Here is a 15937-nt window from a genome sequence, read left to right as displayed (position 1 = left end):
GCCTTGAGCTTTCCAGAGCTTCTGAGGGTCCAAGATTCAACTGCCCTCCTTTTCCTTTAATGCTCCAAGCCTTTCTCCCAGGCCCCACTGAGCCAATGCCCATGATTCCTGGTGGCTTTCAAGCTGAAGCCACCCCTGAGGAAGGAGCTGGGGTGGCAGAGGTGAGCCTCAGGGTTGACCCAGGGGAGGGGTAGGGAAGCCTAGGAGAGCCCATGAGGATGTGGCTGTGAGTGGGAAGATATGGCACGCTGGCAGAAACCACCCAGGGCTTCTGGGCACCTGCCAGCATGTAAGCATGAAGAGGGCAAGAGCACACAGTTCTAAAAGCATCGTTTACTTTGGTTTTCACTTCTCCAAGGCTCAGGAATTAAAAAGTTCTAGTTCTTGGGTCTTGCACACTTTCTCCATTACTCCTTCAGCCACTGCAATAGCTGAGGCGTGTAGTAGGTGATGATGACGTCGGCACCTGTGTTGGGAGACAAGCGGGAAGCAGGGGGAGGGCAGGGCATCAGCTCGGGGAATACCTTCTGGGAGATGAGGGCCGGGGGTGGGAAGAAGGCTACCATGAAAAGGCACAGCCCACGGGTGTCACAACCTAAGACTGAGTTCAGTTCCGGTGAGTCCTAGCTCTGTACGTAGTGTGACCTTGGGGAAGGCATTTTCTCCTTCTGGGCCTCAGTTTGCCAATGTATAAAACTGCACAGTTGGGCTTCCCTGGTGGCGCAGTGGTTGAGAGTCCGCCTGCCGATGCAGGGGACACGGGTTCGTGCCCCGGTCTGGGAAGATCCCACATGCCGCGGAGCGGCTGGGCCCGTGAGCCATGGCCGCTGAGCCTGCGCGTCCGGAGCCTGTGCTCCGCAATGGGAGAGGCCACAACAGTGAGAGGCCCGTGTACCGCAAAAGAAAAAAGAAAAAAACAAAACAAACAAAAAAAAAAACTGCACAGTGGGGGAAACAGGTAATCTGTGAGTTCCCTCCCCACGCTGTATGCTTTACCAACAAAACCAGCTCCTATTTATGAAGGGACAAGCATACGCCAATTACATGTAGCACCTCATTTAATCCTCTTGACAACCACGCACCAGCTATCTTATCCCTAGTTCGTGGACAAGGACACTGAAGTTAGAGAAGTGGCTTGGCCAAGGTCTCAAAACCAAAAAATAACAGAGGGCTGTGCGTGCTTCACTGTTCCACATTCTGTCCTGCGGTTTCATGTCTCTTCCCCAGCCTGTCTGTTTAGATCTCTGGCATTTCCAGGCAGGAGACTCCAGGCTGTCTCATGACTATTTCCCTATCTGGGCAAAGTGCCTAGCAGTCCCTGCGGCACATGTCAAAAACTCCCACCTCTGCTTGCTCACCTGCTCTGCGGAAGGCAGTCATGACCTCCAGTACAGCAGCTTTGAGATCAAACGCTCCCGCCTGGGCTCCATGCCACAGCATGGCAAACTCTCCAGAAACGTGGTACACGGCGAGAGGGAGCTCAGGGTGCTGCGGAGAAGCAGCGGGGGGCAGGCAGGTTGAAGTGGGGGTGGGCATGCCTCTGGGAATATCCCTTCCTCCCTGCTCAATGTGTGACCGTCTTGAGCCCCAAGCCCTGAGTCACTGCTGCTGCCGGCCTGGCCCATCCTCAAGCTGTTAAAGCAGAGCTGTTCAAAGGCTCCTGCAAGCCCTGGCGCAGAGGCCCACAGTGGTTCCTGGGCGGGGACAGGGACGGGGGAGGGGGGGTGTGCTGGGGATTCCTGTTCCCGGGCAGATTGCTCAACTCCAGAGATTCTGCAGTCCCTCGATCAAAGGGCCCAGAATCTGTGGACACACTCTCATCTCCCCGAGCCCCCTCTGGCCTCTGCCCTGTGCTCACCTTGTTCTTTACCTCCCGCACGATGTCCAGGTAGGGCATTCCTGGCTTCACCATGAGCATGTCAGCTCCTTCCCGTACATCCCGGTTCTAAGGGATGAGTTATGGTGTGGGCAGTGCCTGGGAGGTGAGGTGACGGGGGGACAGGCCGGGCGGGGCTGGCGCTCTGGTCACTCACCACCGCGCGGAGGGCCAGGCCTCGTGCTCCGGGCGGCAGCTGGTAGCAGCGGCGATCTCCAAAAGCTGGGCTCGACTGAGCTGCGTCCCTGGGAAGCAGAGACACCAGGGTGGGCTCCAGCTTTGGGTTAATGGGTCAGGGATTCAACAGCAGACCCCTGCCCATCCCCACTCACCGGAAAGGTCCATAGAAACAGGAAGCAAATTTGGCACTATAGCTCATCACTGATACCTATGGGCAGATAATAGGGGTCTTGGCTCAGCCAGCCCTCCAGATGTCCCAGGGTGAAGTGAAAGGGAGAGAAAGGACCCAGGCCGGAAGTAGAGGCCTGTGTCCTAGTCCCACTGGAGCTCTGGGCCTTGCTTTCTCTGTGTGAGGTGCAGACACAGGGGCAGGTCTGGTCCAGGCTCTCTTACCTCCCCACGTGCTGCCTGCACCCCTGCTCCTACCCTGTTGCCAAATCCATGTGCCATCAGAGCCTCCTTGATGGCTTCCACACGTCCGTCCATCATGTCCGACGGGGCCACCACCTGACATCCTAAAGGGCAGAGGGTGGCCTTCAGAACTCTGGGACCCTCCTATCCACCCTGCCACCTCCCCGACCCAGGGGTGCCCATCCCTGCTGGTGGCTCACTCACCTGCCTTGGCATAGGCCAGCGCCACCTCTGCCAGCCGCTGGCGGCTCTCCTCAGCTTGGAACGACCCATTCTCACTCAGAAGCCCTGCAGGACAGACAGCTGGGTTTGGGGGAGCATCCCGGGCCTTGGCCCGTCTCCACCGCAGTGGGAGTGCTGGTGGCAACAGGGCTGGTGGAAGGAGGGAAGCTCACCGCAGTGACCGTGGGAGGTGTAGGGGCACAGGCACACGTCGCAGGCCACCAGGAGGCCGGGGAAGTTCTTGCGCAACAGACGGATGGCCTCGATAGTCGGGGAGTCCTCGGAGTCTGCCGCAGAGCCCCGCTCATCCTAGGGACAGGGGAAGGACAAAGCGGAAGGACAAAGTCACAGGAAACCTTTGGGAGGCACAGTGGCCAGCCACCAGGGCACAGCCCCGGCCCTCTCCTTTATCACCACGACCGCCCCTGAATGAGGAGGCATGGGGAGGACCGTTCCCATTTTGCAGAGGGAAACCTGACTTGCCCATTCAGAGCTGCAGCCCTACTTAGCTTCCTGATCCTACATGGCTGCTGTTTCAAGGGCAGTGGCTGTGTCCGTTCACCGGTGGCCCCAGGGCCAGCACAAGGCTGGAGCGAGGGTGTGATCAGTGTGGAACCTCAGCTTATCCTCACCCAGCCTCCCCCTCCCCTTCCCTCTGACCCCTCCTCTGATTTGTCACCTTGGGAACTCTGCTGGGGACGCCGAAGACTAGGACACAGCGCAGGCCCTCCTCCACCAGGGGCTTCAGCATCTCTTCCAGCCGGTTCACACCATACCTGCATGGAGGGGCTGAAGTGAGGCAGGTCCCAGGCTAGGGTCCCCCCACCCCTCTGGCCTGTGCCTCTGTTAAGAGTCAAGGTGCACATGGCACCAGGAGGGCTCAAGCCTCACAGTACATGGAGGGGCAGGAATGCACCCACCAAACAGGTGGGAAAACCGAGGCCCCACGTAGCAGAGCTATGGGATTCAGCTGTGGAAGGCCCCTTCAAGGTTCTGTTATTGAACTCCCGTCTGAAGTTCAGCATTCCTCTGCTATGGCGCCTCTGGTGACAGGTAGCTCATTACTGCCCGAGGCTGCCTCTTTTGTTGTGGAACAACTCTGCCCCCCGAGAGAGTCCTTCTGAGCTGATGTCAGCCTCTCTGGATCTTCTACCTTCTGGGTCGGCTTCTGCTTCCTGTCACCTCCACCTGTGAAATTGCTCCCTCCATCATAACCCTGCCCTCCCCACTCCGTCTCCTACCTGGCCACTCCTGGGAGGCTGGCGATAGGCTGTTTGTCATCAGGAACATCCCTGTAAGAGCGGGGGATGGGCTATGGATTGGTAGCTGTGGGAAGGGCCAGTGGTGAGGGGGTGATTGGGAGGGATGGTTGGGAAACTTGGAAGGAATATGGAGGTGGAGATGGTGGGAGGAAGATGGGATCCAGTGTCTGGTTCCCCTGCCTGGCCAAGCCCAGGGCCTGAAATAATAACAGGAACAAGAATAACAGTGACAACAAGCAACTGTACTCAAAGAACAGTACTCCTAGGACGGAGTCAAGTGGTTAAGAACTTGGACACTGAGATCAGAAGGTCCTTGCTCGCTATCCCAGCCACTTACTGACTGGGCGACCTTGGCCAAATGGTACTCTTTGAGCCTCAGGGCCTTCATCTGTATCCTGGGTCGATTCATTCATTCATTCAACAAATATTTATTGAGCACTTATTATGTGTCAGGTACTGTTCTAGGCTCTGGCAACACAACAGTGAACAAAACAGCCAAAAATCCCTGCCCTCATGGAGATGACATTCTAAGGGATAATATCCGTATTTTTCTCGTATGAATACTGTCAGGGTGGAATGAGATAATATACATAGGTGCTTAGCATACTAGTACCTGGGACACAGTAAGCCCTCAATATGTATCAGCTGTACTATCATGACTGATCATGACTGCCACCTCTGACATGTACATAGTACTTTATAGCCAACTAAACATCGTCTCAGCTTCTATCTTGCTGCAAAAACTCAGGATGAAAGGCAAGGGTTATTTTTATTTTCCAAATGGGAAGACTGTATTCTCTTCAAGGTTTGTTTTTTTCTTAATGGCTGTCCTTAACCCAGTAGGCCACTTCCAATACCTTGAGCTCCAAGCTGACAGCCCACTTTATCCCCGCAACACAGACACCTGCTCTGTTCACGTGCCTGCACACACACTCAACCCACCCCCTGCCGATCAGAGACCTGGCTCGTTTGTGGACTCACGTGACAAAGATGGGGTAGATGAGGCTGGAAGCACTGAGGCTGGTGGTGGTTGCCTGCCACGTCCGAAGTAGTGGGTGGAAGTAGCCGCTGTGCAGGACCGACTGGGGCTGCATGGTGGGCAGGGGGGACACACGGCAGCCGGGTGGCTGGAACTGAGGGCTCTTGGGGGGTCTGCCTCGTGCTCAGCTCTGTGAGGGCGACGAGAGGCGCATGAGACGTGGTCCCTGGCACCGGGAGGTGGTCACATACCCGCAGGCTTTTCCAGATTCCTGCTTCCCCTGCTCTCTACCCCAGTGCTACTCCTAGTGGGGTTCACCAGTCCCTGCCGGTGTGCACCAAGATAAGAAACTTTCAGAAACTTCCAGAGCAAGTTGAATCTAATAATATTAAAATGTGGGTTTGTATTTTATTTGGTCTCTTTTTTTAAAACAACATGTCTCTAATAATTCCTTTTCATTGCATTTTATCAAAGAATCAGTCTGGGATGGACTGGACATTACTATGAGAAGCCCTGATCGAGCCACCACTTAAACTTTGCCTATTCCATGAACAATGTCCATGGCCATGGCAGAAATTTTAGAAAAGTACAGATAAGCAAAAAGAGAAAAATTTCCTGTAATTCTACCTCTAGGGGAAAACACTGTTAACCCCTTGGTACACGGACACACACTAAGAGGATTAAATCGCACCGACAGACAGACACGCCTGTGGAGTGGCCACGGAGGCTGCTTTTCCAGCCCGAGAGCCTCCTGCCGCTCCCCAAGCACACTTGGCTGCGTTCCACTCACCCTCTTTCCCTAGGAGGCTGGTGCTCTTTCCACAACTTCCCCATCCCCAAATCCTACCAGGTTCTCCACCAGGCGGCCCCTCCTTCCCTCTCCCCTGCAGCACCTCTTCTTGCCCAGATCATACTCTCTCTAATACCTCAGTTCTCTGTGGCCTTATCTTATCTCGTCCCAGTAGGCAGAGCTTCTGCAGGACAGGATCCACACTTAGTTCATGTTTGCCTCCTGCACAGCACTCTGCCACACAGTAAATGTATTTACCCACATGAAGTACAAGACAATGTGCCCTAAATGCCAAATAAGGGGTGTAAGACAGAAGGAAGCTGGGGCATTAACGTTTGTTTCTTGAGCACCTACTATGTGCCAGGCCACGCTGGGCACTCGCACACATGATTTCTCATCCAGTGGGCACCACAGTCCCAGGGGGTCGGGCTGACTGAGAGCATCTCGGAGAGGCCGAGCCTACCATGAAGGAACCATGACTTCCAATGTGAGTTAGGAGGTCAGAAGCTTGTTGGAAGAAGAGAGGACTAGAACTCGGTTTTGCAGGATGAGTGGGCTCGGCTTGGCAGAGGGAAAGGGGAGAATGTTCCCTCCGGAGGGGAAAGAAGGGGCCAGGAGGACGGGCTGTGGACTGCTCTGAGGACTGAAGAGGCAATCGAGGATGTGTTTGCAGGGGAGGGGCGGCCAGACCGAGGACAGGGAAGATTTCTGAGCAGGGGGCAGGGCAGGGGCCTGCTCAGAGCCTGGCTTTAGGAAGATAATTCTTGCAGCCTGAGCAGAGCTGACTAGAAGCAGAGCAGGACAGAGGCTGTGGGGCGAGAGGGGTAGGGAGGAGGGGCCATCCTAAGGCGGCCAAGAGGCAGTCTCTTGGGGCGGATGCGCTAGCTTGCTTGACCTGGAGGGCAGCGGGGACAGGGACAGGCAGGAAGAGGGCGGTGGGGAGGCGAGCTTGGAGAGAGAGGAGGTGGGGAGCTCCGTTTTAGACGCTTCCTTTTGGAGGTGCCTAACAGCCAAGTAGGGGGAAAACAAAGAGCCACCAATCTCTCCTTGTATGAATGGGACCTCAAGGCCCAGAGAGGAGCAGGGACTTACCCACGGCTGCACACTCTCTGGGCCGGGTGGGGGGTCCTTTAGTACACTGATGATGCCTTCCCCTCCCCCTGTCCTCCAGCCTCCCAGGCCCCGTGGCTCCCTCCCAACTAGCTCAGGGGCCTGTTTCATCTGATCCTTCTTCTTGGCGGGGTTGGAGTTATCAGGAGCCACACAGGATCCACTCCACCACCACACCCCTGGGCCAGCCACATCATCTGACCCAGGGGCAAGCCAGGCCTCCCCAAAGATATCCCAACCCCCATATGAGCAAGCATTTAGCAGATACAAAGTCCTGAGTGCCCATTTTGTGCAAGATTTTGCTGTTAGGTCTGCCAAGGATTAGCCCAGCTCAGAGAGGTTAAGTCACTTGCCCAAGACCACACAGCTAGCGACTGAGCCAGAATTTGAGTTTGTTGTAGACAATGAGTGCAGGGTTATACCTACCATACCCCATACTACTGATAAACACTTGATTCAGTAGGCGTTGCTCTGCCTATACTATCTCTGCCTCGGAGAGATGGAGGGTATCAGAGAAAAACATACTGAGTGTATGTTGTGTGCTGGGCACTGCACTAGGTACTTTACACATATATATTATCCCATTTAATTGCAGAGAATTGTTCTAACTTTTAATGATAAGGAGACGGAGGCTCAGAGAGGTTAACTGACTTGCTCAACGTCATTCTGCAGAGTCACATCATATTTTGAAGGTAGGTCTTTAGGTCTCTAACTCACTTTCCAGAGAATCTTTACAGCAGCAGGCCCCCAGCTTCTGGAATCCAAAGCTGCATTCCACTGGCTTCAACCCCACATCTACTTTAGAAGGCTGAGGAAGCAAATGCCTTCTGCTTATCAGAAGCAAAAGGGCAGGGCTGCCTAGGGGCCTTGCAGTCCAATTCACCCGGAGGAGACTGGGGGTTTGGGGGTGGGGGTTAGAGAGTGGTGAGGGGGAGGCCTTACTAGGGCAGTTCCACTTTTATCTGTTTTTTTTTTTTTTTAATTTTAGGATTCAGCGAGAGATTTGAGAAATGGGTATTAGTGCTGAAAAAAATTAAGAAGTTGAAAATCACCAACCCTGTTTAATCTTTTACATTCTGCTGTGGAAAGTAGGGGGCAGAAAGGAGACAGGAGTTATTTGACATCCACAGCGAGTCAGGTACAAAGCTGGGCTTGACCATGGGTCTCCTGGCTTCTACTCAAGGGCCTGTCACCTGCCCCACAGGTAGTCATTCTGTTACACACGTGCTTAATAAACAAACATGTTTTTGTTGTTTGTTTGTTTGTTTTGCTGTGCCACGTGTCACCTTAGTTCCCTGAACAGGGATCGAACCCATGCCCCCTGCAGTGGAAGCGTGGAGTCTTAGCCACTGGACCGCCAGGGAAGCCCCAATAAACAAAGATCTGTGCAGTAGAACAACACCCCCTGAGCAATGGAGGTGCTTCTCTGTTTGCAGAGCCAAATCCAGGTGGAGGTTTTGCTTTGCCAAAAGTCCCTGAAAAATTGGAAGATTTTCACATACTTGGAAGGGGCACTTCTCCCAAATCAAGGGAGCCTGTAAGCCACAGCTTAAATCCTGTGACACCACACTGAAGACAAGGGCAAGTCACCATGGGATGCAGAACAGGTTAGCTTAACTGGAAGGCTGTAGCAGGCAGTGCAGAAAGAGTAATGTTTCACGGTCAAACAGTCCCAGGTCTGCTCTGTGCTCTGTGTATGACTTTGGGCAAGGTTGCAGAATCTTCATTTCGTAATCTATGAAATGGGAATGATACTATCAAACTTGCAAAGCTGCAGAGAAGATCAGAGATAGTGAAGAGGTACATGCCTGGCACAGTAGCCACTCAGTAAATATGCAGCTACTTTTACTATCATTAGTAGAAGTGGGCTGACTAGACCTCCTGGAGTGGATCACAGCTGTGTCCTCTGCACCGCACCCAGAAGGGAGAACTTTCACTCAAACCTGGGTAGGCCACAGGGTCTCCCAGGATATCTGAGGTGGGGTCCTGCCTTCCAGCAGCTTATGGAGAAATAGTCACCATACAGATGCTACGGTAGAGGGGTGGACTATATGCCACAGGAGGGACCTGTGTCTCTGGGAATCAAGGACGGATGGCTTCATGGAACAGGCAACACTGAGGGATAAGTAAAATTTCAGATTGATTGTGAAAATATCTCCTTCCTTAGAAGGTAACTTCTCCAACTTGGGAGTAACCTAAGTTGGGCCCTGAGAACTACCACCCGGAGGGGCTGAGAAGAGATGCAGGGCCTGATCCCCCCATGTTGTGCTCCACTGAGGATTCCAGAGGCTGTGGTCTTGGCACAGAGGGTTGTGAGCTGCTGCCAGCGATGGCAGGCTCTGCCACTTGCAGGGGAGGGCCAGCTAGGTAGAAGGTGGCCAGGGCTGAGAAATCCAAACCCCCAGAAGGGCCCAGGACAGCAGCTGTCAGGCAGTTCTGAAAAGGAGCCAACTGGCTACCTGTTTATTCAAACTGCATTTCCTGAATATCTACTCTGGGCCTGCCCCAGGGCTAGGAACAGGGATTAAAGAGAAGGAGACCCAGGCCTTGACTTGGCTTTGAAGAGCCCAAATCTCCTCTGGAGCTAAAAGGAGAATCAGCCAGTTCCACAAATTCCTAGAACATACTGATTAAGAGGTTCCTTAAAGCTTGCTGACTATATTATTGAAATGATGGTGATACTGGGCTGACATTGGTCCAAGATCCTGCAGGGGGTCAGTGGCAGATCTCGGGCTAGAATCCAGGTCTCCAGCAGAGAAGTCCTCAATGTTCACCATTACCCCTTGATACTTTAAGTATAGATTTCAAAGCTGCTTATCAGCAGAGCTGGGCTCCTGGAGAGCTCTGGGTGAAGGGGGTGAGGGAGGCGACTCTGGACCTGGCTGCAGTTGGCAGCATGAGGGTTACGGGTGTGGGTTTTGGAGTCTGTAGATGTGGGTTCAAATCCTGATTCTGTCACCTTCCAGCTGTCTGACCTCAGAATCCTCATCTGGTAAATAAGGACTTGAACAGACCTCAATGGGCTGTTGTTGTAAGACTGAATGGGCCAATGCATGTAACTTACGTACAATCCTAGCACAGAGCGGCTGTTATTGTTTGCACCTCCCTCCCCCATCCTGCGAGGCACCTCGGGCTCTCCACTGATGGAGACTACCCAAGCGGTCTCCAAGGGAATGGGCCCCAGACAGGAGACTCGGAGCCCACACCCGGGTCCCCAAGGGCAACGGCCACGCAGAGACCTCAACCCCGCTGCAGCAGGACAATCTACCTCTAAGAGCCTAAATAGGAGTCCCAGAGTGACTCCGTCACCGGCTGCACCGCTAGTGGTTATGGATTACAGCAGAATCTGGGTCTGGGGACACAAGACTTTGATGCCACAGCCCCTGCCTCCAAGTCCGCCATCTCCCCGAGTCCAGTCCCCACTCACCTGCCTCCCTAAGGAATCTGAGACGCCACTCCCGCCAGCGCTGCCGCGCGCACTAGTCTCCCAGGGCCCACGTGGGGGCGGGGCGGCTCCCCCGGAAGCAGCTCCCTCTCTCACAGCCCGCCCCCTACCGCGTGCAGGCCGCGCCCCCTGCGGGTACTTGGCCTGAGGTCGGCCAGACCGAGGCCACGCCCACTCACATAGCAGGCCTGGCCAATCGGGTGTGCCGAAAGGCTGAAGGGCCCGCCTCTCCCTACGCTGAGGTTCGCTCCTGAGCTGCGGAAGTCCCGGGGGAGCCCACTTGGGGGCGCAGGAGCGGCGCGGCAAGGGTGCTGCGTGTGAACCGACCTCGAAGGTGGTTAGAGCCCTGAGGTTTTCTTTATAGCCCCTCTTTTCCCAGCTTAGCGCATACTTGGCACTGGTTGTTTATTGAAAGAATAATTAGATGTCAAGGACATTAAAACAACACCATAGTGCCTAACACAATAACTAAGTCCATTTTTGCGGAATGAGCATTTTAAAGTTGTTGAGTTCAGCACCAGGCTGCCCTCCAAGTTTTCAGAGAAAATTTATTCCAGCGTAATTTCTCAGGGTTTACTTACTCTGTATCATAGTTTGGGAGATGTGATGTGAAAGACATGGGCACTTTGGAAAGGCTCCAAGTCTGATAGGGGCATCAGACCTGTCTATCTATTATGGGTACAGTGAGAGATTTGACAAAAAGTCCGGGGGAGGAAGATGGGGCAGGAGGGATCTGGTGAGGCTTATGGGGCTTGGGTGAACTGGTAGCATCAGATGAGTGAAATAGGGGTCAGGATCAATACCCTGGCAAATCAATTCCTTTCCCCCCCCCCTAAATATTTACTTATTTATTTATTTGGCTGTGCCGGGTCTTAGTTGCTGCACGCGGGATCTTTAGTTGTGGCATGCGGGATCTAGTTCCCTGACCAGGGATTGAACCCGTGACCAGGGATCGAACCGGGGCCCCCTGCATTGGGAGTGTGAGTCTTAACCGCTGGACCACCAGGGAAGTCCCGGGAAATCCTTTGTGAAAGTGAGGGGGGATTATTGAAAAGTCGACTTTGAACTGTGAAGAATGTCAGAGGGTTGTATTACACTTATTCTCAGATTTTATTTCTCAAAATCTGTACCCCAAACCTGTTTTATACCACTTTATATTCCAAGTCTAAGAAGCAGAGAGGCTTAATGCTGGGAAAATATGACACTGCTTAGTTCCCAGCTGCTAGAGTTCTGATCTGTGTTCCAATAAGGAAGGTGGTGGAAAGAAAGTAATGCTTTTTTGTGCATTAAAGAGTTAGGGACAGTACCATACATTTTACATTCACGTATCTAATTTTGATGACAACTATGTTACTATCCGCATTTTATAGATTGGGAAAACAATTGCCAGGAGATTAATTTGCCCCATGCCACACTGGGATTTCTCTTCATTGCCTGCGAACCATATTCCTTCAACTCACAGAAGTAATTACTATTTATTTTTTCCGCCAGTTTAGATCCCCTGCCCAGCAGGTCTTTCATAACACCTCTCCCGGACTTCCCTGGTGGTCCAGTAGTTAAGACTCCATGCTTCCAATGCAGGGGACATGGGTTCAATCCCTGGGCGGGGAAGTTCCGCATGCTACATGGCATGGCCAAAACAACAACAACAACAACAAAATACCTCTCCTATCTCTGAGTTTATTGATAACTAAAAATAATTAGTACCATTGGATACCTCCAAGATCCCAAACAGGGTGGAAAATTTAAGAATATTGCTGTTTGGTGTAATCTATTTTTCCCATGTCACTCATTCTTGACTGAGAGACCTGTTCCCACTTCTCGCATCCCCCCTTTAAAATATAATTTTACCTTAATCTGTCACTCTTATCCATAAAAAGTATTGTGAATGCAACGACATGACTCTTAAATGTAACGCTGAGCAAAAGGAGTCAGACACAAGAGAACATATTGTATGATTTCATTTATATGAAGCGCAAACCCAGGCAAAATTAACCTGTGCTGGAAGTCAGGATAGCGACTACTACTGGGGAGATAGGAAGTGACTGGGAGATCGAAGGTTCTTTTTAGGGTGCTGGTCATGTTGTTTATTGACCTCAGTGTGACTTTCATAGATATGTTTAATTAATTAATTAATTAATTTTCTTGGCTGTACCTGTGCTGCTTGTGGTATCTTGGTTCCCCAACCAGGGATTGAACCCGGGCCTTTGGCAGTGAAAGTGTGGAGTCCTAACCGCTGGACCACCAGGGAATTCCTTCATAGATGTCTTTAGTTTGTGAAAATTTACCAACCTCTACTCTTATTTGCACCTTTTAGTATGTATATTCTACTTACTAAGTAAAAAGTAAAAAAAAAAACCCCGAACTCCCACTTTATTGAGTGCCTTCCAGGTAGGTACATGGCACTGGGCTAAATGCTTGTGAAGAGCATAAAAGGAACCAAATATTAGTGGTTGCCAGGGGCAAGGGGAGGGAAGCATGGGGAATAACTGCTTGACTGGTATGAGGTTTTATTTTGGGGTGATGAACATGTTTTGGAAATAGATAGACGTGGTGGCTGTGAATGTGCTAAATGCCACTGAGTTGCTTATTTTAAAATGGTTAATTTTGGGCTTCCCCAGTGGTGCAGTGGTTAAGAATCTGCCTGCCAAAGCAGGGGACACGGGTTCGAGCCCTGGTCCGGGAAGATCCCACCTGCCACGGAGCAACTAAGCCTATGCGCCACAAGTACTGAGCCTGTGCTCTAGAGCCTATGAGCCACAACTACTGAGCCCGTGTGCCTAGAGCCCGTGCTCTGCAACAAGGGAAGCCACCATGATGAGAAGCCTGCGCACCACAATGAATAGTAGCCCCCACTCGCCACAACTAGAGAAAGCCTGCACGCAGCAACGAAGACCCAATGCAGCCAAAAATAAATAAATAACTTTATTTTTTTTAAAAAGGGTAATTTTATGTTCTGTGAATTTTATCTCAATCAAAAAAGAAAATTGGTTAACCAAATTCAATATGGGTTTTTTCTTAGCTTTGACAAATGTACCATGGTTATGTAAGATTAACATGAGGGCAAATTGGGTGATGGTTATACTCTTTGCTACTTTTCTGTAAATCTAAAATTGTTCAAAAATAAAGTTTAGTTAAAAAAAAAAATAGAAGCAAGGCAGTGGGCCACTGGAACGGAATCCCAGCTTTTATAAATTAGTGGTAAGTCACTTCTCTCTGATGAGCCTCAATTTCCCATCTGTGAAAATAGGAGATTTTTTGTAATTTTGCATGGGTAAGGATGGTAATCCTCCCACCCTCCAAATCCAAATCAGAATCTCTAGGCATGAAGGGCTGTGGTTAAAAACAGATGAGAAACATTACCTTGGCCTAGTAAGGAAACTTCAAAATCCGGATACCGCTACAGGATTGAGAGGTGTGGTTGGGAAAAACTGGCGGATGACCTCAAAGATTCTTCCGTCCTTGAATTCTATAGTTCTAAGTTATAGTCCCCACCCGCAGGAAACATGATTTTTCTTAGGTAGTCAAAGTTTGTTAAGAACTAGGGTCGTGTGGAAGGAGAGTTCTTTGGGGGATTCATTCTTGACTGGAGCCTTATGTTGGGGTAGAAGCATGTTACAGAAGGTCAGGTGAGCCCATCTTAAGCAGGCTTTGAGTAACAGGTCTAGGTATGGATTTGACTTAACAGAAAGCAGTGAGGGACTGCAACATAGCAATGTTCCAGGAAGATCCACTTGGCAAGTAGTACACAGAGGAAGCTAGGGGAAGCAGAGATGAGGCAGGAAACAGCTCAAAGGAAGCCACAGAAGTCCAGATGGGACTTGAGGGCTTGGCTGAGTGGTGCTCATGGGAATTAAGAAACGACATGTTAAAAAAAAAAAAAAAAGAAACGACATATTTCTAGGGACTTCCCTAGTTGTCCAGTGGTTAAGACTCCACGCTACCACTGAAGGGGGCTCAGGTTCGACTGAGACCCACATGCCGTGCAGCACGGCCCAAAAAAAAAAAGAAACAATATATTTCTAGATATATGCCCCTATGTTCAACGTGGCACAGCATTCTTTACAATAGCCAAGATATGGAAACAGCCTAAGTGCCCACCAACGAATGGATAATGAAAATGTGGTGTATAAATACAATGGAATACTATTCAGCCATAAAAAAAGATTAAATCCTGCCATTTGTGACATGAATGGACCTTGAGGTTATTATGCTAAGTGAAATAAGTCCTGTGGAGAAACACAAATACCGTATGATTTCACTCATATGTGGAACATAGAAAACTAAAACAAAACCCCAAATAAATGAACAAACCAAACCAAACCTACAGAGAACTGAGAAGCAGTTACCAGAGGGGGAGGGGCAAGGGGGAGGGAAAAATGGGTAAAGGGAATCAACAGTATGGTGATGAATGGAAAATAAAATTTTGGTGGGTAGCATGTTGTAGAGTATACAGAAGTAGAAACAGAATGTTGTACACATGAAACCTATGTTATAAATCAATATTACGTAAATAAAAAAATTTTAAATTGCACAATTAGAAATGAATATATTAATATAGAATGAGCAAACTGGAGTTAAACTTGAACTATTTTGGTAATCCTTAAATAATATTCTTCTGCTCCAAAAGCAATCAAATACTTGGTAACAGTGCCTATGATGTCTAGTAGAAACCACAGAGATTAGTCTTTATCACAGAGTACAAATGTTATGCTGTGTATGTATCCAGAGTTTACATTCTCCTTAGGCTACTATTATGAAAGAAAAGAGGTCATCTTCGACAAGATTATAAAAATGATTTCTTTCCTATTCTGAAGCTGTTCTGTTAATTCAAAGGGAAATGAAAATACATATGGAAGAGAAAAACAAAAATAAAACTTGCTGTGTACATGCCACTGTGCTAAGAGTCTTCTGTTATCTTTCCAAATTCTCCTTTTAAGGTAGGTATTAATACTGCCAATTTAGAGATGAAAAAACTGAAGTTCAGTGTATTTTAAAAAAAATCATTTGTACAATAACCAACTATGAAGGACTCAGTGTATGCTGTTTTCCCAGAGACATATACTGTGACATTGTAACTAACCTGTAGAAATAGCATCAATATAAATTTCAAGGGAGAAATAAGAAATCTATTGAATAGCTTTGTCTTTCATACAAATATAAATGTGAGAGACGGAAAAAAAAAAAGAAGCGATGTTTCTGCTGTGGAGAAGGAAAAAGCCACCTAATGGACCTAATGAGCGTTGGGCTTGTGTATCTATCTGTGAAATGTGACTTGAAACACTTATGTAATCTAGAGGTAATACAGTGTCATAGCTGAAATCATGGAGATAACAGCAGTGTTCCTTCATAGGATTTAAGAGTTAATACTTGAAAACATTTAAAACAGTGCCAGGAACACAGCAGGGACTCAATAAACGTTTGGAGTTGTTGAGCATCTACCACGTATAGGGTGCCCAGCAGAGCCATGGGAAGCTCTCACTGTGGTTAAAGAGCAGCAGCGCCCCTGCTTGTTAATGAGCAGCATCTGCTGGTCATCCAAGGTGACCAGGATCCCATATTTATAAGGGTCTGGCTCAGTCCACACCCCAAGAACTGTATAGAGCATGATCAGTGGTCCTCCCCAAAAGCACACTTACAAACAAGGATTAAAGAGGAGTCA

General features: G+C 49.9%; 1 protein-coding gene across 1 annotated transcript; it reads right to left on the bottom strand.

Annotated features, from left to right (window-relative positions):
* Positions 1 to 297: 297 nt before the first annotated feature.
* On the bottom strand, positions 298 to 10366 carry ALAD (aminolevulinate dehydratase). Its single transcript, XM_081238131.1, has 12 exons — positions 10258 to 10366; positions 4933 to 5120; positions 3931 to 3981; positions 3369 to 3465; positions 2863 to 2998; positions 2672 to 2755; positions 2483 to 2571; positions 2209 to 2264; positions 2034 to 2121; positions 1859 to 1945; positions 1359 to 1488; positions 298 to 466 (listed from the first exon to the last, which is right to left on the bottom strand). The coding sequence occupies exons 2-12, from the start codon at positions 5043 to 5045 to the stop codon at positions 408 to 410; spliced, it is 990 nt and encodes a 329-aa protein (XP_081094257.1). The 5' UTR covers positions 5046 to 5120; positions 10258 to 10366; the 3' UTR covers positions 298 to 407.
* Positions 10367 to 15937: the final 5571 nt, after the last annotated feature.

Source organism: Mesoplodon bidens (assembly GCF_964165515.1).
Source record: "Mesoplodon bidens genome assembly, chromosome: 6".
NCBI lineage: Eukaryota > Metazoa > Chordata > Mammalia > Artiodactyla > Ziphiidae > Mesoplodon > Mesoplodon bidens.
Note: the sequence above shows the minus strand (reverse complement) of the source record. Positions and strands in the feature narration are given on the sequence as shown.